The following is a 23,339-nucleotide window of genomic DNA, read 5'->3' as shown; positions in this document are numbered from 1 at the left end:
CCGGCTCCTGACAGGGAGCAGTTTTTGTTTTTTTTCCTCGTCTTTTTCTGTGAAAGCCTCACGTGATTGGTCAAGACATGGTGGCGTCTTGACCAATCACGTGTCTACATTGAGCAGAACGGGGAGGGGAGGGGTCAGAGACACAGACAGCACAGTGAGCACACCAACAGGAGGGAGACGAGAGGGAGAACGTGCGCGACAGAGAGAACGCACTGGAAAGGTGAGAAAACGAGTGACTGCAGAAAACACAGAAAACTTTAGACACATTTAAAAGGCATAAACTGTTCAACGGCAGAGGGAAGACTGCAAGGTGAAAGTGTCATCAATCAGGCTCCACAAAAAACCTGCAAAGGCACATTAGAAGTGTCTGTGAAGGTTCTCAGTCATCCAGGTCATGGACATTAGAAGTGTTTATCCATCAGTGCAATAAGTGAAGAATAAAGACAGTCAAGGTAACCTGCTGTTAATGAAGGTGTAAATAATAAACATACAATCAGAGATAGGACCTTTTTGTCTAATTGTGAGGGGTCTTGTTTTTGTACTTTATAATTTAATTTCTATAGAACTCTGCTCCATGTTGAGAATATAAATTAAGCCTTTTAAATGATGCACATTTGATATAATGTATGTTTTTTACATTAGTAATTCATTTTACATATAATTTGACATTATTTTAGGTAATACAGTCATTTAAACAAGAAAAAATCTGAGGAGCCACTTGGGAGCCGAAAGAGCCGGCTCTTTGTAGTGAGCCGAGCCAAAAGAACCGGCTCTCTAAAAAGAGCCGGAATTCCCATCACTAATCCACTCCTCTCCAATCTCCCTAGAATCTTAAAGATGTGCTGCAGAAACCTGAACCCGTCAAAAGCAAGGAGTTATACGTCTTGTATCACATATGTGTCTCTGTGTTTCAAACATGTCAGACAGAGTGTCAGTGACGGTGAAGCTTCAAGAGCGCAAACAGACCATCACTTGTAGAGAAGCACTGCTGCTCATCGTATCAGTGTTAGCTCACAGATTTGAAGTCAGGAGAGTTTGTGCATCATCTGTTGAAGATTTCTTCAAAGTTGCAACGAGACAATGCAGCTTTGATGGTCTCGATTAAAAAGAGCACTAGTTGAGCTCAATGCTGGATGAAGCTGTGTCGCCTGGAGGTGGAAAAAGAGTCGTAACTGAAATCTGTTGTGACTTCTCGGTCTGCAGAAAAAGGCTTAACGAGGGCTCATGATGCAAAACTCACAATAACCTGAGAGAGCTAATAAGACTCTTCAAAAGGAAAGCATGCACATGACGTTCTCTTATGCCCCGTGGCATACGAAAACACTTACGCAGTCAACTTAATATTGTTAACATTAAATGCCTGGACTCGGTTCAGGGGCTGGATTTTTTGTGAACATTTCCACAGTCAGGAGGAGGAGGAGGAGGAGGAGGAGGAGGCTGTCACACTGATGTGGTGTTAAACACAGGACCTTAATCTTGTTAACATCGAACCGCCGGAGTCAAACTCGAACATGCATTTAAGGGAAAACTATATGACTATTTCCAAACTCCAGTTAAAGCTGTCATAATAAAACAGTGAGGTGATCAGCCTCAGACCGTAATACTGTTAACATTTAACTCTCAGAGCTGGCGTCAGGAAAAAACCTGTGCGATATTTCCATATTTCAGTTTAAGATTTCATAGTAAAACGTAGGTAGAGTGTTCAGACACGAATGTAAGCTCAGTGGAAATGTTCTCATGGCACAGTTTAACTTATAGTGAGTCAATAATGACTCCTTATTCCTTTAAATATTGTGGTTTATGTTGATTACAATAAATGACTGTCTTTATTATACTCAGTTACTTTGGAATAATGAAGGTATAGAAATACATGTTAGTCAGTCAGTCTGTGAAAAATGTTTTTATTACCTAGCTTTCTTACTAATCACCAGGCTGCGTTAAATACTTGATTCTGATTAGTCGAATGTGTAATTCTGAATAGCAAGAGTGATACCAGGGACAACTTGGTCACACGTCTTATGGTGGCTGTCATTAATAAACTGGTTTCAGCGTTATTTATTCCCCTTAAAGCTGGGGTTGGTCATCAGATTTAGATACACTTTTTGTTATACTGGTTAAAATGAGGGCTGCACGGTGGTGCAGTGGGTAGCGCTGAAGGTTCCTGGTTCGAATCCCCGGCTGGGCGGGTGCCTTTCTGTGTGGAGTTTGCATGTTCTCCCTGTGCATGCGTGGGTTCTCTTCGGGTACTCCGGGTACTTCGGGTACTACATGCTCAGGTTGATTGATCACTCTAAATTGCCCGTGTTAGCCCTGTGATAGGTTGGCGACCTGTCCAGGGTGTACCCTGCCTTCTGCCCGAAGCGAGCTGGGATAGGCTCCAGCCCCCCGTGACCCCTAATGGGATAAGCGGTCAAGATAATGGATGGGTGGATGGATGGTTAAAATGATCTTTATGGTAATCAATACATAATGTGTTCTTAAAAAAGAGTGAAGAAAAGCTAAAAGTAAACCTGGGAAAACACCAACCAATCACCGTTTTTGGGGTCCAAAATTTTAAATTTTGCCGCCTCCTGCAAAGCGTACATTTCCCCGGCGTGCACTCCAAGTCCACGTCCCCTGCCTCTACTGACTGCCCCTCTCGCTCAACCTCAGGCCTGTCCCCTCTGACCTGATGAGGTACTTTGCTCAGGACTGTAGTCCGGATCAGAGTCTAAAAAGCTCTCAACACGGGGGGCTCTTTTTTTAATAACCGGTCACTGTCGGCCGTGATCACGCCAACCAACAAAACAACAATCAATGTTTGAATGAATGAAGAACTTCTCCTCTTGTCTCTCCTCTCTCCCGCTCACACACTCTACACCTCTCCTGATGCCTTCACTGACCGTCAACACTGTAGGAATTAAGAGCATCTACACTGAACAGGTTTAACAAACAGTAGAGCTGTTACAGTGTTATATATGTGTTATAACTTTTCTCCTGATATCGTGTCACCAGGACAACTGGATAATGCTAGCATGATAGTTGTGAGTGCTAACAGCAGCCATGTTTGTTTGTGTTTTTAACTTTCACTATGAGAATGTTTTGGTGAGGACCGGTTTTGAATCAGTCTCGGTCATATGGTCGAGAATCAGCGGCGCTCGTGCATGTGAGCGGGGGGGGGGGTCGTTTTGGAGGAGCTTTGAGGGGGTGGTGGGGGTTACACAGAGTCCTGAGGACATGCTACATTCAAATTCATGCTAGTTTTCCGAGACTACCAACCCCAGCTTTAAGTGTAGTTGAAAGAAATTGCTAATAATTAAGTGAACTACTTGGCTGCATGAGAGTCGGCCACCTTGACTGATTTAGTGCTCAAAGAATCATGTGATATGTTGGGCGGTGAAAAATGTACCTGATGCATGCGAGGGTAGGGCGCATATTTGAAGCTGCATCTGAAAGAGCCTTGAAATCGGACAGCCTCCAACGTCATTATGGAGCAACCAGTTTTCAAATGCACCAACTGAAGGATGCAGTCCATGAATCGGGACAGGGCTATGTGATGGAATTTGTTCTGTGAGTTGTTGTTCTTTTTTTGCAGAGGTATTTTCAAGACAAATTGAGTATGTGTTTTTTTATCATACTAGTATCTTAAAGTTTAAAATTCTGGTATCTTGAAACCCCTGAAGGCAGCAGGGCTTGAAGACGTACATCAGTGGTTGTTGTCTGGTTTACAGGGCAGCAGATTAAAGCTGGGGTTGGTAGTCTCGGAAAACCAGCATGAATTTGAATGTAGCTTTTCCTCATGACTCCGTCTAACCCCTCCCCTCCTCCCTCGGAGCTCCTCCAAAACGACGCCCCCCCCCCCCCCCCGCTCACATGCACGAGCGCCGCTGATTCTCGACCATATGATGGTGACTGATTCAAAACCGGTCCTCACCAAAACATTCTCATAGTGAAAGTTAAAAACACAAACAAACATGGCTGCTGTTAGCACTCACAACTATCATGCTAGCATTATCCAGTTGTTCCAGTGACACGATATCAGGAGAAAAGTTATAACACATATATAACACTGTAACAGCTCTACTGTTTGTTAAACGTGTTCAGTGTAGATGCTCTTAATTCCTACAGTGTTGACGGTCAGTGAAGGCATCAGGAGAGGTGTAGAGTGTGTGAGCGGGAGAGAGGAGAGACAAGAGGAGAAGTTCTTCATTCATTCAAACATTGATTGTTGTTTTGTTGGTTGGCGTGGTAACGGCCGACAGTGACCGGTTATTAAAGATCAACGTGTTCACGAATCGGCTCGTCATCACTACAGCGTCCGGACGGACGCTACAATAAATATATATTTTCTGTAGGACTTACTGAACGTCATTAATTATTCTGCTTGTTGGTGAGAGCTTTTTAGACTCTGATCCGGACTACAGTCCTGAGCAAAGCACCTCATCAGGTCAGAGGGGACAGGCCCGAGGACGAGCGAGAGGGGCAGTAAATAGAGTCAGGGGAAGTAGAGGCAGGAGACGGGGACTCGGAGGAGTGAACGCCGGAGAAATGTACGCTCTGCAGGAGGAGGGCAGAACGGCTGGACGGGATTTGATTGGTTTAAAATTTGGGGAGCCAAAAAACGGTGATTGGTTGGTGTTTTCCCAGGTTTACTCCGGCTGTAGATAGCAGCTTTTTTTTCACTCTTTTTTAGGAACACATCATGTAATGATTACCATCAGGACATAAAGATCATTTTAACCAGTATGACAAAAAGTGTATCTAAATCTGATTACCAACCCCAGCTTTAAGTGACTGAAATCTGCAGGTCCATCAAGTTTAAGAAATTGCATTCAGCTTTTATGCCACAGTAAAAACCTCCACCCAGTGTTTACCCAACAGTCATAAAAACATGCACTGGTACCCCTGACAGAAGACACAACCCTGCGTCTGAACAACACTCGGCTGCAGACATGTTCCTTTTTTGGGTGGAAAAAAACAGCATCTGACTGAAAATCCCAGCTTTAATCTCATTAAACATGAATCCCTGTTTGGAAGAGAAGCAAAGAAACAGTAGAGTCGATTATTGTGGTTTCTCTGATGAAGATTAATGACGTGAGCGAACCGCATCCCAGCAGGACGCTCGTTAGCAACGCAAGCAGCGAAGCCTCGGCACTGATTACGTCTGTGTGACGTGCGTTATGTGTGTGTGTGTGTGTGCAGCCCGGCGTGTCTCTGCGCTCTCACCACATCAAGGATGAGCTTGTTCACATCAAAGTTAGGCTTCTTCTTCATGCTGCGGATGACGCAGCTCTGGATCATGGTGCCGCCACACTCCACCTGCAGGCTGGGGGAGGTAACGCTGGCCAGCTGGAAGCTCTTCAGGTTGCGGACGCCCCAGGATAAGATCTGACAGAGAGGACAGGAAGAGGATTGAAAGCTGAACATGTTGCCCTAAAACTGGTGGATCAGTTTCACCAAACCTCAAAGATATTTCATGATATCAGTACCAACAGTTCCTTTGTAATTCTGCTTATTAAACATTAAGATTTACTCCTTATTTTGTCTTCTGTTGGAGAAATTAGACATTTAACTGGCTGAAGAAATAATTCAAGAAGTGTAGTTTAATGTGAACATCAGTTCATTTCAGCAGGAAGTTGACATGCTGAAAGAAACATGGTGACATTTTTGGTGTCAAAGAAAAGTTAAGACGTTCTGGGACGTTCATGTTGCAGCCTTTATGCTAAGCTAAGCTAAGCCAGCCACAATTTACTGTCCATCATTAACATAAAGTTCATCCTTTCATCAAACTCAGAGTGTTGCTAAAAATGTCAAACAATGTCTTCCTGATTCATTTAACCAATAGGAACGTTGTGAATCGAAGCTAATGGCAGTCGTTGGATTCAGCAGTACCTCGATGGCGGTTCTTTGCAGCACAGGTTTGATTCCTTGAGGGACCACAAAGACGTTGACCTCTCTCTGAGGGGGAGGAGGAGGGAGGTCCGACTCCTCCGGCTACCAATGAGAAACACAGGACGGTGGTGAGTCGGCGGCGTGTCATCAACAGGAGACAACAAAGAAAACCAAGCTATGTGCTGCTGTTGAAACCATAGACATATAAAGAGTAGACGCCACATCGGCGGCTACTACCGCTACTACCTGTTGGCGCTGACGAGCCATGGGGCCGCCATCTTGGTCGGGTCACCCACTCCACTCAGTATAATCTATTTGGCAGGCGCATTTAAGTGTCAGCGCATCTAATCAATCATAACTGGCTGAATACTAAACTGATTTTCATGCAGGGTTGTTTTTTTCTGCAATACATGTAGGTCTGATACAGGACACATGGTTCGCCGTATTTTAATATTCATAGTGGGCTTAACAGTAATAGAATATTCTTGCCACACAGTGCTCTGGCATCTTGAAGTCTCTGCTGCTTCAGTTTACATGTACAGGTAGGATCATGGGTAGGATGACCGGACCAAGATGGCGGCCGTATTTCTTGCACCCCAGCAGCCAATGTGGCGTCTACTCCTTATAGGTCAATGTTCAAAACCGCCTGCTACAACCAGCAGTACAGTGCATTACTGATTTGCCCAAATGTTCCTGAATCAGTACATCCAAGTAATTTTGGCATACTGCAGATTTTGCTCTTGTTCACAAACCACATACTGCTAGTATAGTAGGCGGTTTCAAAAAAGAGCCACACTCTTCTTTACAAGGAGCTTTACATCCTTTAGAAGGAATATAAATACGTGTTTGAAGATGTATAGAAGGTTAAAATGTGTGACAGTCATGTGAGGACATGCAGTATTGTTCAAACACAGTCATTCACAAAGGTCTTCACTGTTAAATAAGGCCAGAGCTGGGAGTGGACCGCATGTGTTACTGGAGGAGACCTCTAGAGGGCGCACTACAGAGTTCAGACCCAAGCGTGCCGGATACGGCCCTGGTGGTGAGGCTTTCAGCAGTGTGACTGCCCCCTGGTGGCTGGCTGCAGTATAGGTCAAAAAATCCGTCTCCCCCATTCATTTGAATGGGGGAGCAGTCAAACTTTAAAAAATAAATACACGTCGTACGAATGTTTCTCACATCCGTATGCTGTGGTGATATGTAGTTAGTATTTGAGTGTTTTGTGTTCAAGGCCTCTTTTTTCTGAAAAGTTTCTTTTTCGTTAGTTATTAGAGTTTAAAAAACAGGGTTTTACTTCCTGTTTCCTTTGATTCACAGCCGCCATAGAACGAAACTTCTAAGGACACACAGCGTCTTGTGATGTTAAGCTGTAGGGCGGAGCTTATAACAAAGGCTTCACAGGCTCTGGCTGCACAATGGCGGCGCCCAGGAGAGGGATTTTTTGGCTTCAGAACTGTACAACGGGAAGAGGCGGAGCAACGCTGTCCATTTTTATTTACAGTCTATGGTTCAGACCAAGCGGCAACCTCCGGTCTAAAAATATGAGTCAATGCGGAAGTGTTAAAAGCTGCAGTTCATCGAGGATCCGCTTGAGGCTGGCTCCGGAAGTACCGGAAGTCACATACACATGAATGGGGAAAAGACGATCTTTGCAGCATTAATAAACATGTTTACAGCCTGGTACAAAAGATGAGTGTAGTCTGAATAGCTAATTTCTCGATGTCCTCTCACTGTGAGGGGGGTGAATTTTTTTCTAATTCGGTAATTTCGAAGATATTGAGATTACTAGTCTTCCAATGAGAGGCACAGCTGCCTGTGGGAACACTGCAGCTGTTGGCTAGGAGGCTCAAAGCCCGCCTCTTTACGTCACACTGGCTCGACAGAAGCAATATGGCTGCCGCAGCCGATTGGTCTCAAAGCAGCTCTTCAGAAACAGATGGGTGACGTCACGGATCCTGCGTCCATATTTTTTACAGTCTATGGTTCAGACCTCATGGAACCACCAACAACAAACATGGTGAAGTGTTAGAAGCATGAATGTCACTGGCCTGAGTACAGAAAGGATGAAGAGGACAAGCTTTATTTGAATTTTTTAAAGACAATATAGTCATTTAATTAAAATAGTTCAATTTCTGGAGAAATTGTAAACATAAACATTGATATATGATGAGATGTTTAATAATGAATAGATTTTTTTCTGGTTTTGGACAGATGTGTATTCTGTGATCTCAAGGAACTACTTGTTCAAAAATATGAACCTTTATTTAGGTGTAAGGACCACTAAGTATAAAAACAAAAAAACTATGTCCTAAAAATGTCCTCTCTGGCCTTCCATACAAAAAAGGACCAAAACAAAAGTGACCGACTGTGAACAAGCACACTCGAGTGGTTAGTAAAGCTGTAACACAAGATGACATGAAACAGGACGAGCATGTTTCAGTGTCTCTATCGGCTCGTGTTTTACGGCTGAGTTGACTTTGTACCCATTGCTGCAGGTTTTCAGAGAGGAATCCTGGAAACATCAACTGAGGGAGGAACGATGAGAAGACAAGAGACACAAAATGTGAAGGAAAACAGAGGAGAATAAACACAGGTGTAGAGTTCAAACTAAAGGTGAACGCACACACAGAGAGATACAGGATCTTGAGACCTCAGTGTTTGAGTTTAAATCCAGTCCAATGTAATATAACAGAGTACGGTCTAGACCTGCTCCCTGAGTCGGATTCCAGTCCAAGGGGGAACTCTGTCCATCGGCAAATGACTGTCTGAACCTGGACTGACTGTGTTGGACCTTTTGGACGTGTAAATAACACACTTCATTTATTAATATCAGACTCTGACTGATCCTGTCGGCATGTCTGGAGATTTAATTAATCCTCACCCAACCCTGAAAACCAGGACTCAGTTTGGACTTGAGTCTAAGTCTTAGACTCTGAAAAAATGTACCAAGTACCTGGACACAATATCGGTTTCATTTTGAAGCAGGACTCCTGTCTTAATTATAAATAAATAATTGTGATATATATGTGTTATATATAATAATAGATAATTAATAATAGATACATAATAAAAATAAAATGGCAAATACAAATAATAATACATAATTAAAAAATATCTAACCATAATTTAAAAAATAAAAATAGTAATAAATAATAATAAAATTAATCATTATAAATTATAAATAACAATTACAGTACAAAAGATAATTAATAAATAGAAAATAATAAAGAGTGATAATAAATAATAAAAACTATATGTAAAATAAAAATACAAAATAATTATACAATTATAAATAGTAATATTATGTAATTAAAATTAATAAATAATAATACATAATTAAAAAATATCTAACCATAATTAAAAAAATAAAAATTGTAATAAATAATAAAATTAATCATTATAAATTATAAATAACAATTACAGTACAAAAGATAATTAATAAATAGAAAATAATAAAGAGTTATAATAAATAATAAAACTATATGTAAAATAAAAATGCTAAATAATTATACAATTATAAATAGTAATATTATGTAATTGAAATTAATAAAGAGTAATAATTAATAATACAAATATAAATAATAATAATAAATAATTATAAATAGTAACAAAATGATTATTATTATATTATGATAAAGAATAATAAAAAATAAAGAAAGCATACAAATACATACAAATATATAATATTATATATATCATATAAATATGATATATATAATATTATACCATAATCTATAGCATCCAAAAGTTTTTCCTCCTAGTCGTTTATTTTTTGACTTGTGAGCTTCTTTACCTCGTCAAGAACGTGCGTGGAGGTCATGATGTCTCCCTGTAGGTGAGACAGGAAACACAAGAGTGTGTTTTCAAAGAATGAAAGTTTCTGAGTCGGCAAAATGAAGAGACACATCAAACTACAGGAGGAAGGTAAAAGAAGGAAGTCAACGTGTAACTGACCTCTTGACCTGGAAGATGATGAACTGCTGGCTGAAGATACAAAGATCAAGAGGGATTATGTAACAGAGAATACATGCATATCAGGAAACCCCTTGAATGCACTAAATAAATGAAGATTATGAAAATGTTGATGTTGTTACAGGTTGACCTCTGACCTTTTCCCTGCGTATGAGCTCAAAGGCGGCCAGAAGATCGCCGGCATTCTTCTCCCCCAAGCGAATTGGGAACCAGGCCAGAGGAGGGGAGGATGTGAGGGAGGGCTGACACACGCAGCGGCCCATAAACTCATCTGCACCCTTCATGTTTCACAAGGATTCAAAAAAGGTTGAATAAAAGAGAAGACAGAGAAGAAAGATTAAAAGTTCAGAAACTCACGTATGTGTCCGAGTCGTAGAGCTCCACCACGACGTTAGGCGGAGTCGCCATCGTGACTTCGGGGTCTCCGAAAATCTCCACCTCGTAGAAGATGAGCGTCTGGTCCCAGGTGGGGTTGAGAGTGTTGCGCACCGTCACTGTTTTCTGGGACTGATGGAGGAAGGACACAATGGCGTACGAGTCTGAGGAGAAGAAGAAGAAGAAACGGATCATTCTTTTACTCCTGTTTTGAAATAATGAATCTTGGGGCGTTGGTGGCCTAGCGGTCTAAGCGCCCCACATACAGAGGCTATAGTCCTCGTCGCAGGGGTCGCCGGTTCGATTCCCGGCCGTGACCATTTCCTGCATGTCTTCCCCCTCTCTCTACTCCCCACATTTCCTGTCTCTCTTCAGCTGTCCTATCTAATAAAGGCGGAAAAGCCCCAAAAAATATAACTTCAAAAAATGAATCTTGCTGAGTCAGCAAGGGTCGGCCTAACCCGACACGACCCCCCTCAGTTTTTCAGAGGATGCTCCAAAAAGTGAGGTTACAGTAGACTAACCTTAAGATCCTCACAAGTATAGCAGGACGAACACTTCTACATGTGTGTCCGAACTAACTCGGCGTCGATGACATCAGCAGCTCGGGAATGCCAAGCTCGAGACGGAGAGCTGGGAACGCCGCTCCGAGAAGTTTGTTATTCCAGGTCACGACCACTCTCGTTCATGTTAACACACACACACACACACACACACATGAATGTACAGTTACACACACACACACACACAAAGTGAGTAGTTTGTTATTTCAGGCCGAGTAAAGAGTCTCTACGGAGCCGTTAGCAAAAGAGTAAACAGAAGCGAAGTTGCATTTTCCCACCAGCCCTCAATTAACCTTGGAACTGACACACAAACACACACACACACACAAACACACACACACACAATGTTCAGACACACCACCCATGGTGACCCATTCGATTACCGTCTATTCCCAACAGCCCATTAGCTCATATAAACAGCAATACAAACAGCCCAGGGGGGTTATGCAAGTCTGCGTGTGCGTGTGTGTGTGTGTGTGTGTGTGTGTGTGTGTGTGTGTGTGTGTGTGTGTGTGTGTGTGTGTGTGGCTGAATTTGGGACACAAGCAGGAACCACAGAGGTACAAAAAACCACAATGAAGATGAAGAAGACAATGTTTTTACAGAGTGAGAAAAACGTCATACTTCCAGATACTTCCAAGGAATTTTTTTTTTTTGACTCATCACAAATAAAAAATGAGACGTGATTTATTTGATACATCTTAAAATAAGATGTTTACAAGTTTAAAGCTGGGGTTGGTATTCAGATTTAGATCCACTTTTTGTCATACTGGTTAAAATGATCTTTATGTCCTGATGGTAATCAATACATGATGTGTTCTTAAAAAAGAGTGAATAAAAAGCTGCTATCTACAGCCGGAGTAAACCTGGGAAAACACCAACCAATCACCGTTTTTTGGCTCCCCAAATTTTAAACCAATCAAATCCCGTCCAGCCGTTCTGCCCTCCTCCTGCAGAGCGTACATTTCCCCGGCGTGCACTCCTCCGAGTCTCCGTCTCCTGCCTCTACTTCCCCTGACTCTACTGACTGCCCCTCTCGCTCGTCCTCTGGCCTGTCCCCTCTGACCTGATGAGGTGCTTTGCTCAGGACTGTAGTCCGGATCAGAGTCTAAAAAGCTCTCACCAACAAGCAGAATAATTAATGACGTTCAGTAAGTCCTACAGAAAATATATATTTATTGTAGCGTCCGTCCGGACGCTGTAGTGATGACGAGCCGATTCGTGAACACATTGAGCTTTAATAACCGGTCACTGTCGGCCGTTACCACGCCAACCAACAAAACAACAATCAATGTTTGAATGAATGAAGAACTTCTCCTCTTGTCTCTCCTCTCTCCCGCTCACACACTCTACACCTCTCCTGATGCCTTCACTGACCGTCAACACTGTAGGAATTAAGAACATCTACACTGAACATGTTTAACAAACAGTAGAGCTGTTACAGTGTTATATATGTGTTATAACTTTACTCCTGATATCGTGTCACCATGACAACTGGATAATGCTAGCATGACAGTTGTGAGTGCTAACAGCAGCCATGTTTGTTTGTGTTTTTAACTTTCACTATGAGAATGTTTTGGTGAGGACCGGTTTTTGAATCAGTCACCATCATATGGTCGAGAATCAGCGGCGCTCGTGCATGTGAGCGGGGGGGGGGCGTCGTTTTGGAGGAGCTCTGAGGGAGGAGGGGAGGGGTTAGACGGAGTCATGAGGAAAAGCTACTTTCAAATTCATGCTGGTTTTCCGAGACTACCAACCCCAGCTTTAATGAGATGATTGTGACCAGAAATGAGATCAAAACTTTGTCTTATTTTGAAGTTCTTGCAGCGAGAACAAGGATAGGGACTGGGAAGCTGCAGAAATAACCTCATACTTCCTGAAACTTCCAAGGAATTTTTTTTTCTGACTCGTATCAAACGATTCACGTCTCATTATTTGTTCATGATATCTTAAAATAAGATGTTTGCACAGACTCTTTGGGTTAGTGTGACTTGTTCTAAGTTTAATGAGATGATTGTGACCAGAAATGAAATCAAAACTTTGTCTTATTTTGAAGTTTTTTGCAGCGAGAACAAGGATTGCGACTGGGAAGACGCAGCGAAAAGAGCACGAAAGTGGAGAAAAATAAAGACAGGAAAGAAAGAAATAAAGATGGATGGATGAAGAGAGAGAAAATGAAAAAGAAAGACAAAGAAATAAAGCCCTCAGTGTTTGATAGTTGACGCAGTCTTTAATCACGGCCGCCCAGACGCCATTAAACACCAGATTAACACACAACTGAAGCCCATCCATCAACTCTACTCATCCATTACACTGAGTGTGTGTGTGAGTGTGTGTGTGTGTGTTTCTTCCAACCCAGCCTCTCTCCGTCATCTATCATTTCTCTCTTCCTCCGTCTATTCATCCCTCTGTTTTTTAAAGCCTCGTCTCTGTTTTCACATCTGAGTCTGCGGTTGGTTTTCTGATTAACGCGCACAGAAGCTGAAGTTTCCATGACCTTCTTCAAATAAAAGAAAAACATTTTCCCTCTCTTTCTTTTTTTTCTCCCCACTCTTCTCTTTCTGTGTCCACCTTTCTTTTTCATAACCTCACTCTACCCTCTTCTCTTCCTTTTTTCACTTTGCAAACCTGTTTGAATCTAGTTTCTCTAAAAGAAAACGTCCGAAAAATGATCTGGCCACTAGATGGCGCAACTTATCAGAAGCACTACTGACCAGAGAAGCTGTCTTTGTCCATGGGCAGCAGGTCTCTGGCTTGGTACAGGTAGCAGCGCAGGTGGTATCTGGTCCCACCTGGACACAAACACAGTTAACACGAATGAAAACAGGAAGTGGTTGGAAAAAGGTGAAAGTAAAAGTTGTAAAATCTTACGATCAAAGAAACAAGAGATGGTCGGTCTGTTGACGCCGAACGTGGTTGTGACCGACTTGTCTTCGCTCTTGTCCTCGATGCTGCTCTGTGGGAGGAAGAGGAGCTCATTTAGGAAGCAAAGCACAGGCAAGTATGACCTGAAAACCACAAGAGGGCCTTCAAAATAAAAGACTGTCTCAGTTACCAAGAAGTGGAAAAGTCATAGAAGCAGGAGGATGAACTTGGGTGCAATCGGTCCCTCGAAAAGCACTCATTTGGTACCCACATGTGTATTTAACCCTTGAGGCATCCTTTAAACATGCTCTCAAGGTATTGCTTAAGGTCCCAAAACGGGCCCTCTCATAAAAGTGTCATAAAAATGTAATATATGTATATATTTTTTACTTTCAACACATCAAACGTTTTCTACACATTCAGAGCTAAAAAATGATACACACGATAATTGATCAAGAAAAGGCTTAATCCTTTGATGATTACAATTTCTCTGTGTCACACACACACAGCCACACACAGCCACACACACACACACACACACACACACACACACACACACAGAAAATACACTCAACCACATTCACACTACTCCTATATATCGATCCCAACAAACCAAGACCAGCATCTTTGTGATATAAAGCTGTTATATTGACCGACAGATTGCAAGGTACAGTGATATCCATACATTGAAATTGATCTGGCTCCATCTGGTGGTTTAGGGGTCAAAGTAGACCTAAAACCTTTTTTCCCTTGATTTTGAAGGGGGATGCTTAGATTTATTTGGTAATCATGGGAAAATCATCATAACATGTCAGGATTACAGTATATCGAAAATATGAATATTTACGTGTTTATAATGGGAGTAGATGGGGGACCAAAATTGCCTAAGACATAGAGTAGGCGGATTGGTAATATCTCCTATGCTGTACACTTTGCAAAAGAGGGGGAATCAAAATTTTATAAAAAAAATTAAAAATAAATTCTCGACAAATCCTCATACCATTACCCATTGAACTGACCGATATATTGCATTGCGAAAATATGAATGTACACATTTGGTACCCTAAGGGGCTAGGAGGGTTAAGAGAACATATGTTTTATACGTAAGCCCCAAACAGACATCAATCCATATATTTTACTTAAATAGATTTCCTGTGATAATAAAAATAGTTTGATTTGTTTTCTAGTGATCAGGGCCCGTATGCACGTCCAGCCATCACACAAACGGGACCATTAGTCTTAACGTGCCGTTATGGAACGGCCCATTTGGCCGTAGCGTTAGCCGCATGCACGACTGCAAATAATCGGCCAATTAACTAATTGCGCCATGAAAGCGAGGTTGGTGCAAAACGTCATACGACCGGAGAGCCTCCTGGAAAACCCCGATCCAACAAATTCAAACTGCGCATGCCTACTACGCGTAAACAACAATAAACATGGCGAGCGGATACCGCTGTGACTGAGAGAAGATCAAGAAGAAATGGACATTTGATTAGAAGAATATAGAATGAACAAACAGCTGTTATCAGGAAGTCAATCCTCAAAGAGAACAAACAAGGAGAAAGGGAAAGTCTGGCTTCAGATCTTGGGTGCATCTCAAAGCTCTAAACTGCAGTCTCCTCGCTCCTCGCTCCTCGGTCGAACCGGAAGTACTTACTGACGCGCCATTTTAACTTGCGTCCCAAAGCTCTAAACGCTGCTGGAGGAGAGAGGAGCGAGGAGCGAGGAGACTGATCTGAGGAGGGATAATCGAGGAAACACGAGAGCAGACTTTGCGGAAGTCTTTTCTCTGACAGACACGCCCCCTTATCGAATATCACTCACCGATTGGACGCTGCAGCGGCTCGGACTTAATCGAAATTTAACATCAGCTGAGTTTAATAACAGAGAAAAGATGGACCTTAAAACAGTCATTAAGGGTGCCCTGAAACAGACCTTAAAACAGTCACTAAGGGTGCCCTGAAACAGACCTTAAAACAGTCACTAAGGGTGCCCTGAAACAGACCTTAAAACAGTCACTAAGGGTGCCCTGAAACAGACCTTAAAACAGTCATTAAGGGTGCCCTGAAACAGACCTTAAAACAGTCACTAAGGGTGCCCTGAAACAGACCTTAAAACAGTCACTAAGGGTGCCCTGAAACAGACCTTAAAACAGTCTCTAAGGGTGCCCTGAAACAGACCTTAAAACAGTCACTAAGGGTGCCCTGAAACAGACCTTAAAACAGTCACTAAGGGTGCCCTGAAACAGACCTTAAAACAGTCACTAAGGGTGCCCTGAAACAGACCTTAAAACAGTCACTAAGGGTGCCCTGAAACAGACCTTAAAACAGTCACTAAGGGTGCCCTGAAACAGACCTTAAAACAGTCACTAAGGGTGCCCTGAAACAGACCTTAAAACAGTCACTAAGGGTGCCCTGAAACAGACCTTAAAACAGTCACTAAGGGTGCCCTGAAACAGACCTTAAAACAGTCACTAAGGGTGCCCTGAAACAGACCTTAAAACAGTCATTAAGGGTGCCCTGAAACAGATCATAAACATCCGTCGGTTTCTAAACAGTCTGTGTGTGATGAGCTGAGATTAAAAAGTGTTTGATGTGAATTTTAAAAACAAAATACTGATCGCAAAATCATAAATTCAATATAACAGAGGATGGATTATGTTATATCTGATTGTTTTTGTCAGATTCACTGTCTAATGAAATAGAGTAATAGAGTCTAACATCATTGATAGAATATATATTAATGATCAGTTATTCCTCCTGTTAGTTTCCCTGTTTGTTCTGGTTTTCTTCATGAAGAGAAGTCTGACAGTAAAGTTTGTCTGTTAGTAAAAACACTTGTTATATTTCCTGTCAGGTTAATAAAGTTTCATATGAGGCTGATCATTAATGAGCACGGGGTTTGAAAAGAGTTGCATGGTTTCTATTTTCCCTTGAAGTAATAAATAATTTAATAATGAGACATTTTACCGGTGAATCGATCCGCGATGCTTTAGGACAGAATAAACAGAGAGCTGATTCTCTTCATGTGCAGGTGTGTGTTAAACATGTAAACACAGAGACAGAGCTCTGTTACTGTTTATATTAATCAGAGTTATTACAGTGAACATGTGTGCAGACACAAACAGCTGTTAAAGCCGTCATCACAAACCGACGTCGCTTCACGTGACGCTCTGGAGGAGAGGACGTCTCATTTCTCTAAATACGAATCTCCTCTCTCCTCTCTCCTCTGGTTTCATTTCCTCGCATCTCTGGTGGGAGGGACTCAGACGCGAGGAAGAGACGCGAGGATGGACGTTTAGAGCTTTGAGATGCACCCCTTGAACCGGGTAAATGCGTGTGGTGTTTCTGAGCGCGCTCAGTAGAAGACCTACAAAATAAAATAAGCAACATGAAAGCGGCTTTGTGCAACAAGCACCTCCACCAACGTGGTCCAGGTGGAGGACCACCTGTGCCCCCATTGAGTCGAGTCGAGTTGTGCAGGGCTGGAACTGTGTAGTGGAAAAGGGCCATTCGTTTTCATAGCTGCAGATTTTCTTGTCTTTTACACTTAATACCTGTCTATGTTTCTATAGTAGAATACAGTAAGTCATGTAGTTTAGTAAATGTCAGTGATTAAGAGCTGGGGACTGAAGTATAGTAGGCTCTACTGAGAAAGAATAGATGCAGCTAAAGAAATGAACGTGAAATAGTTCATTTTTTGTGTGAACTTGCACAACACAGAAACAACCAGCTTCTTTTGTGGTCTAGATCGAAGATAAAAAAGCTTTATTATCCCCAGAGGACGAAACAGTCAGAACTCCAGTATCACGAGAGAATGGAGTAGATTCATTGTCTAGAGGTCAACTTAGGGCTTCTGTTGTTTTGAACTTTGTGGCAACAGGTGTTTTCATTTTCCTGGTTCAACATGACAACAACCTCCACTGTTTCCCAGGTGTCCACATACCTGAAGCCAGCCATGCATTATACCTTCATTAGACTGTTAATGAATGTGAGTCACCCACAAATATCTCAAAGTTTGTGTTTGTTGTTCTTTTTTTCCTTTACCAGAGAACACTCCAAAGCAAAGATGGCCGCCGGTCCCGTCTTCTCCAGCGGCTCCATGCGGTACCTCCACCTGCGCCTCCTGAAGCTGTCCGTCTTCTTGGGCTTCAGGTGGAACCTCCAGCCGAACAGGGAGGCGTACTCCCAGCCCTCCCGCTCTGTGTCATCTGGACGTTGCTGTGAACACACACACACACTCATCTGAACCTCTGTGAGTTTCAACTCTTCTGTTGCTCATTTGTGCGACCAGGACACCATCTAGAGGCGGGTAAAGAAAACTTCAACATCTCAAACAACTTCCAACTGAGGAGAAGTGTTCCCAAAAAAAGAGAGGAGGTTTGTGGATTACAAAAGTCTCAATGGATAAATTAAAACATCTTAAGGTGAATTTTTATGACATTTTAAGCCACCATCAGTAAATCCTGTGAAATGAGTCTTCCTCTCTTTCTACCTTTTTCAGAGCCTCCATCTTCTGCTGGTCTCGTCGCCTCAGTCTGATCCACCTCCTCCTCCGGTTGGTGTGGTACATCTTCTCAGCCGGCACCCATGACTTCGGACGGCGATCTGGAGGGATGGTGATGCCGTACTCCCATCCTGGAGACACACACACACACAGGTAAAGAGTGGGACTTGTTGACATTGTGTTTCCTGTACTTCCTGTTGTTGGAAGGTTTGTGTACCTTGATCGTCCACGGCCCTGTTGAGATCTTCGCTCCACTCCACCTCCTCCCAAACCCAACCTGGAGGACACTCCACTTCGTCTTTTGGCACCGCCTTCTCTCCATTCTGACACACACACACGCACACACACACACGCACACACACACACACGTTTATAGATTTACAGACAGAAGAGAAGAAATGTAGAAACACAATATTTTCACACACACTCACCACGTCAGTGTAGCCCTCTGGCATGCCGATCCACTGTCCACCTGGCAGCCTCATCTGGTTCTCAAACACCTCCTCCGCGAAGGTCATGTGACCGGCGTCCACATCATACAGCAGCCTGAGGGTTCACAATCACACACACACACAAAGAGTAAATCAATGCACACAACAACACACACTGACGCTTGGTAGCTGTTTGTGCGAGAGCATCAGCTCTTCTTGCAGCAGCTTCAGGTGTTTGTCCCATGTGGGCTGCTGTAGTTTTGCTGTGATGAGGTTAACTTCCCTGTGTGTTGATGTTGAAATAAATGTTGGGCCAGAAACGGAAAAAATACAAGTTTAAGGGATTGAAAATGTGAGAACTGTGCAGTTGAAAGTAGAAGGAAAAAGTGGCAACAAACGAAAAAAGTGAGACAATTTCCGTTTTAGAAAAAGTTGCATCTAGCATCATTTTCATTTTTTGTTTTATTCTATTGCATTTAATTTTAATTTTTTATATTAATCTGATTTTATTTAATTAGTTTTATTATAATTATTTATTTTATTTTACTAGTATTTTCCCTGATTTTTAAAATTATTTTATCATACTTATTTTTCTGATATGTATCTCATTTTAATTTGTTGATTTTATGGTAATGATTGCATTTAGTTTTTCTAGTATTAATCACAATTTATTTTATTGGTTTTATTGTGCTTGTTTTATTTTATTTTTCTGCGATTTCATTGATCTTATTTAATTGGTTTTAATTTAATTATTTATTTTATTTTACAGGTATTTATCTCTTTTTTAAATGTATTTTATTGTACTTATTTATTTTATTTTTCTGATATTATTTCATTGATTTTATTTTGTTTTATTATTAATCAGATTTCATTTTATTTGTTTTAATGTAATTATTTATTTGATTTTTCAGATTTTTTCAGATTTTATTTTCTTGATGTTATTGCAATGATTTTAATTTATTTTGAAGTACTTCATATTACTGTTATCTACCTTGTTTTAGCCTTGTATTATTTTATCTATCACTCTGTTGTTATTTTGTGAAGCACTTTGGGCTGCATGCTCGAATGTAAGTGTTATATAAATAAAGATGAGTTGAGTTGAAGACGGTCTGACATGCTTCAAAATACCAGATCTGTGCAAACTCTGCATTCCAAAAAGTTAAAAAAGTGCTGTTTGAAAAGAATAACAGAAGGTAGAAAGATCGGACGCTTACGTCTTCTCTGGACTGATGAACCAGTCTCCAGCCCAGGTCCAGCCAGGCGAGGGTTTGAAGCTCTCTTTGGGCAGTTTGACTCTTCCAGTGACGTCACTAAACTTGGGGTAGGTCAGACCTGTCGTTCCCCAGTTGCCCACCAGGGCGAGTCTGGTCTGGTTTTCATACTGTTGAAAGAAAGATGGAGACAGGTCTGGCCCAGGGAATGAAACTTTCAACCTGACATCATTTCACAGAACCAGAGCCCCAATGGAGCTTCAGGATCTTAAGGTCTAGACAGACTCTCCATCTTACCGTCTCAGCAAACACCGACAGTTTCCCTTCAGCGTACTGGTTGAAGTGTTTGGCGTCGGCGGCCAATCCGAACCAGACTTTAACCCTCAGCTGACCTGGGAGTTTGGCTTCTCCACTGCCGCACTGTGGATGCTGCAAAACACAAACTTTATTTTAGAAGAGTCCTTTTGGGGACACATGCTTGAGACCAGTTGATTGGGGACAAAATCCTTGTCCTCAAATTGGGAATTTGAAGTCAGTGCTTAAGGATCGGTTTGGTTTACCTTGAGGAAGACGGTCTGCAGCTGTCCGCAGTGTTTCCCACAGTTGTCCTGGGAGAAGATCACAGTGTGGGCCGGGATGCGGTGGTACGCTACCCTGCGGTCGCCCTGCAGCATCCATATCACGATGTCAGGCAGACTGTTCTGGGGCTGGGACAGAGAGACAGAGAGACCTTATAGCATCTTAGCAATTTCCATAGCAACTAATATTTCCAGCGGCTTTACAACTCACTTCCTCTGCCATGTTCCTCAGCCTGCTGGCCCAGTCCTCTGCCTGATCCAGCACCGTGGAGAGCTCGGTGGCAGGTCCATGTTTGAGAGCGAGCGCCCCTGCAAGTATCTGCTGCAGGTGGAGAGTGCGGATGTGCCTCAAAGAGCGGTCCAGAGGGGTCGCACACGGCCACTGATCGATCGAGGGCAGCTCTTCACTGGAGAAAGAAAGAGAGAGCGTTCAATAATGTACAACTAAACTGCACTCAGCTTGACTTTGACCTTTGAAACAGTGCTCACCTGCAGTCTGTGATGACCTGATCCAGAAGCTCAACCACCCGGAGCTCCACCTCCTCCAGGTCGCTGCCGGTCTTCACTTCCAGGCTCACCCGCTGCAGGTTTGCCTCCTGGATGAACACAAATATGTTCAGATGATGATTAAAAGCAGGCGGGGGGCCATCGTCGTTTTGCAGAATGGCTCTCTCACTCACACAACCAAGGACCAAACACCCACCAGTCTTTCTATCATAGCCAGGAGCATATTCAGAGCTTCAATCCTTGGTTTGACATCCTCCCACTCTGAAGACAGAACCACCACAGGCTTGATGTTCCCCCAGGGGAGGTAGTAGTAGTGGCAACCTAGAACACACACGAGACACAGCACAGATACATTATTATCCAAATCATCAGGGAGCAGATTCCTCCAACCAAAACCTTCACCTTTGGACCTACCGTCAAACACGGCTCTGCTGAACTGGGTAGTGGACGCCAAAGGGAGGCAGGTGTAATCGAACTTGTTGCCGTAGTTTCCAATGCTGACCTCGAACTGGATGGCGTCATCGACGTCCTGGAGGAGCGTGGCCGAATAAAACGCCACGAACAGCGAGTACTTCCTCTTCCTGAGGAACTTCTGTTGAAAGTAGAAGGGGAGGGTGGGCAGGCATTACAGCTCTATGTGAAGTGTTTAAAACATGAAAATTAAAATGTCTTCTTTCATTTTCTCGTACCTCCACTACTAGCAGGTCATCTGATGGTATATCCTCCATTCTCTGCTCGGGTTTGTCAGCTAGCTTTGTTGTTAGTTCCATTAAAATGCGTCCACGATACGCCACGCCCTCACCCTGAAATACAGAAGAGGTCAATTTGGTCTTTATCATTCACATACCAACGAATCCGAATCACCATTTAATCCAGAGGAAGGAAATGTAGACTTCTTTCAGCACAAGTATTGAGATCACAAGGTTTTTTTCAGAGGAAATGAAGCCATGGTGCAGGGAGTCTGAGGTAAGGATGAGTGCATGGATAAAGGGGAAAGGTCAAAGGCCAAGATTAGATGGGGATTAAATTTTTCAGCTATTTGAAGTGGAAATGGTTTCTCATAGTCGTGCAGCTTCAATTCAGATTTTAAAAATGGTCTCAGTTAGGGGTGGGAATCGAAAACCGGATCCGACTTAGAACCGGTTCCAATTGATCAATTCCATCGGAATTGGACACCTCAAATGTCATTGATTTTTCTTAACGATTCATTTCCAAGCACGACGTCACGTCACATCTCGGTACGTTGCATTTTGTCACACACTCTGCGACACAGAACTCCTTCAACCACGAGGAAGCTCAAAGTATTTTCCTCCAGGCTCAAGGGGCCACGTCCGGACTCACACGGCCGAAAGTTAGGCACCGAGAGCAGGTAAAATACCTCTGCAATGACCCCCGGAGGAAAAGCGTTTTTCCTCTCCAAATTCAAAGTCTTTACCTCCGGGCTCCAGGAGTCATGTCCGGACTCACGCTGCCGAAAATGAGTCTCAGAGCAGGTAAAATACCTCCGCGATGACCCCTGGAGGAAAAGCGTTTTTCCTCTCCGAATTCAAAGTATTTTCCTCCAGGCTCCAGGGGCCATGTCCGGACTCACGCGGCCGAAAATGAGGCACCGAGAATGGGTAAAATACCTCTGCGATGACCCCTGGAGGAAAAGCGTTTTTCCTCTCTGAATTCAAAGTATTTTCCTCCGGGCTCCAGGAGTCATGTCCGGACTTACGCGGCCGAAAATGAGTCTCAGAGCAGGTAAAATACCTCCGCGATGACCCCTGGAGGAAAAGCGTTTTTCCTCTCCGAATTCAAAGTATTTTCCTCCGGGCTCCAGGGGCCATGTCCGGACTCACGCGGCCGAAAATGAGGCACCGAGAATGGGTAAAATACCTCTGCGATGACCCCTGGAGGAAAAGCGTTTTTTCTCTCCAAATTCAAAGTCTTTTCCTCCAGACTCGAGGGGATACGCTCGGACTCACGCGGCCGAGAATGAGGTCAACCTATTGTATCAGTATGTTCAATTTGAATATGTTCATGTTCAGTCTTGTGCAGACATAATTTTGGAAAAAATAAAATGATTCCTTTTGGTGCAGAAGACTGTGTAGAATTACTTTTTTTCCCTTCAAAAAAATACTCAGGAATCGTTAGGGGAACTGATAAGGAATTGGATTGATAAGCAGAATCGACAATGGCATTGACATTGATAAAATCTTATCAATTCCCACCCCTAGTCTCAGTGTTTTTTCCCCTGTTCTGTCTGGCATGGCTCTCAATTTGAGACCCATCCACCATCCGCTCAACAACCAGGCTTCCCCAGTGTTCACTTCTACATCCAGTCCTGTGCTACAGCCAAACAACGTTCTAGAAACTTTGGATTTGTGTGTCATTAAGGATTTAAAACAAACTATCAATTAGAAAGCTGGGTGATGAGATGAGTTATTGTGTTTGAAAATAAAAAACAACACAAAGTTT

General features: G+C 42.8%; 1 protein-coding gene across 1 annotated transcript in view; it reads right to left on the bottom strand.

The window, feature by feature from the left end:
• The window catches only part of dysf (dysferlin, limb girdle muscular dystrophy 2B (autosomal recessive)), a gene marked incomplete at its 3' end in the record, with an annotated part of 74,099 nt that overhangs the window by 26,860 nt on the left and 23,900 nt on the right, over nt 1-23,339 (bottom strand). Inside the window, exons 18-38 of the mRNA XM_034676026.1 lie at nt 21,569-21,682; nt 21,294-21,471; nt 21,076-21,200; nt 20,862-20,968; nt 20,584-20,779; nt 20,355-20,501; nt 20,092-20,223; nt 19,798-19,964; nt 18,584-18,698; nt 18,370-18,475; nt 18,141-18,283; nt 17,693-17,866; nt 13,653-13,737; nt 13,496-13,573; nt 10,201-10,382; nt 9,981-10,121; nt 9,826-9,855; nt 9,665-9,700; nt 8,355-8,396; nt 5,872-5,973; nt 5,206-5,367 (exon numbers count right to left, since the gene is read on the bottom strand). Coding sequence (XP_034531917.1) covers nt 5,206-5,367; nt 5,872-5,973; nt 8,355-8,396; nt 9,665-9,700; nt 9,826-9,855; nt 9,981-10,121; nt 10,201-10,382; nt 13,496-13,573; nt 13,653-13,737; nt 17,693-17,866; nt 18,141-18,283; nt 18,370-18,475; nt 18,584-18,698; nt 19,798-19,964; nt 20,092-20,223; nt 20,355-20,501; nt 20,584-20,779; nt 20,862-20,968; nt 21,076-21,200; nt 21,294-21,471; nt 21,569-21,682 — 2,562 coding nt within the window. The remainder of the gene's footprint in view (nt 1-5,205; nt 5,368-5,871; nt 5,974-8,354; nt 8,397-9,664; nt 9,701-9,825; nt 9,856-9,980; nt 10,122-10,200; nt 10,383-13,495; nt 13,574-13,652; nt 13,738-17,692; nt 17,867-18,140; nt 18,284-18,369; nt 18,476-18,583; nt 18,699-19,797; nt 19,965-20,091; nt 20,224-20,354; nt 20,502-20,583; nt 20,780-20,861; nt 20,969-21,075; nt 21,201-21,293; nt 21,472-21,568; nt 21,683-23,339) is intronic.

The sequence above is a fragment of the Notolabrus celidotus genome, chromosome 23 (assembly GCF_009762535.1).
Source record: "Notolabrus celidotus isolate fNotCel1 chromosome 23, fNotCel1.pri, whole genome shotgun sequence".
In the NCBI taxonomy this organism is placed as follows: Eukaryota; Metazoa; Chordata; class Actinopteri; order Labriformes; family Labridae; genus Notolabrus; species Notolabrus celidotus.
Note: the sequence above shows the minus strand (reverse complement) of the source record. Positions and strands in the feature narration are given on the sequence as shown.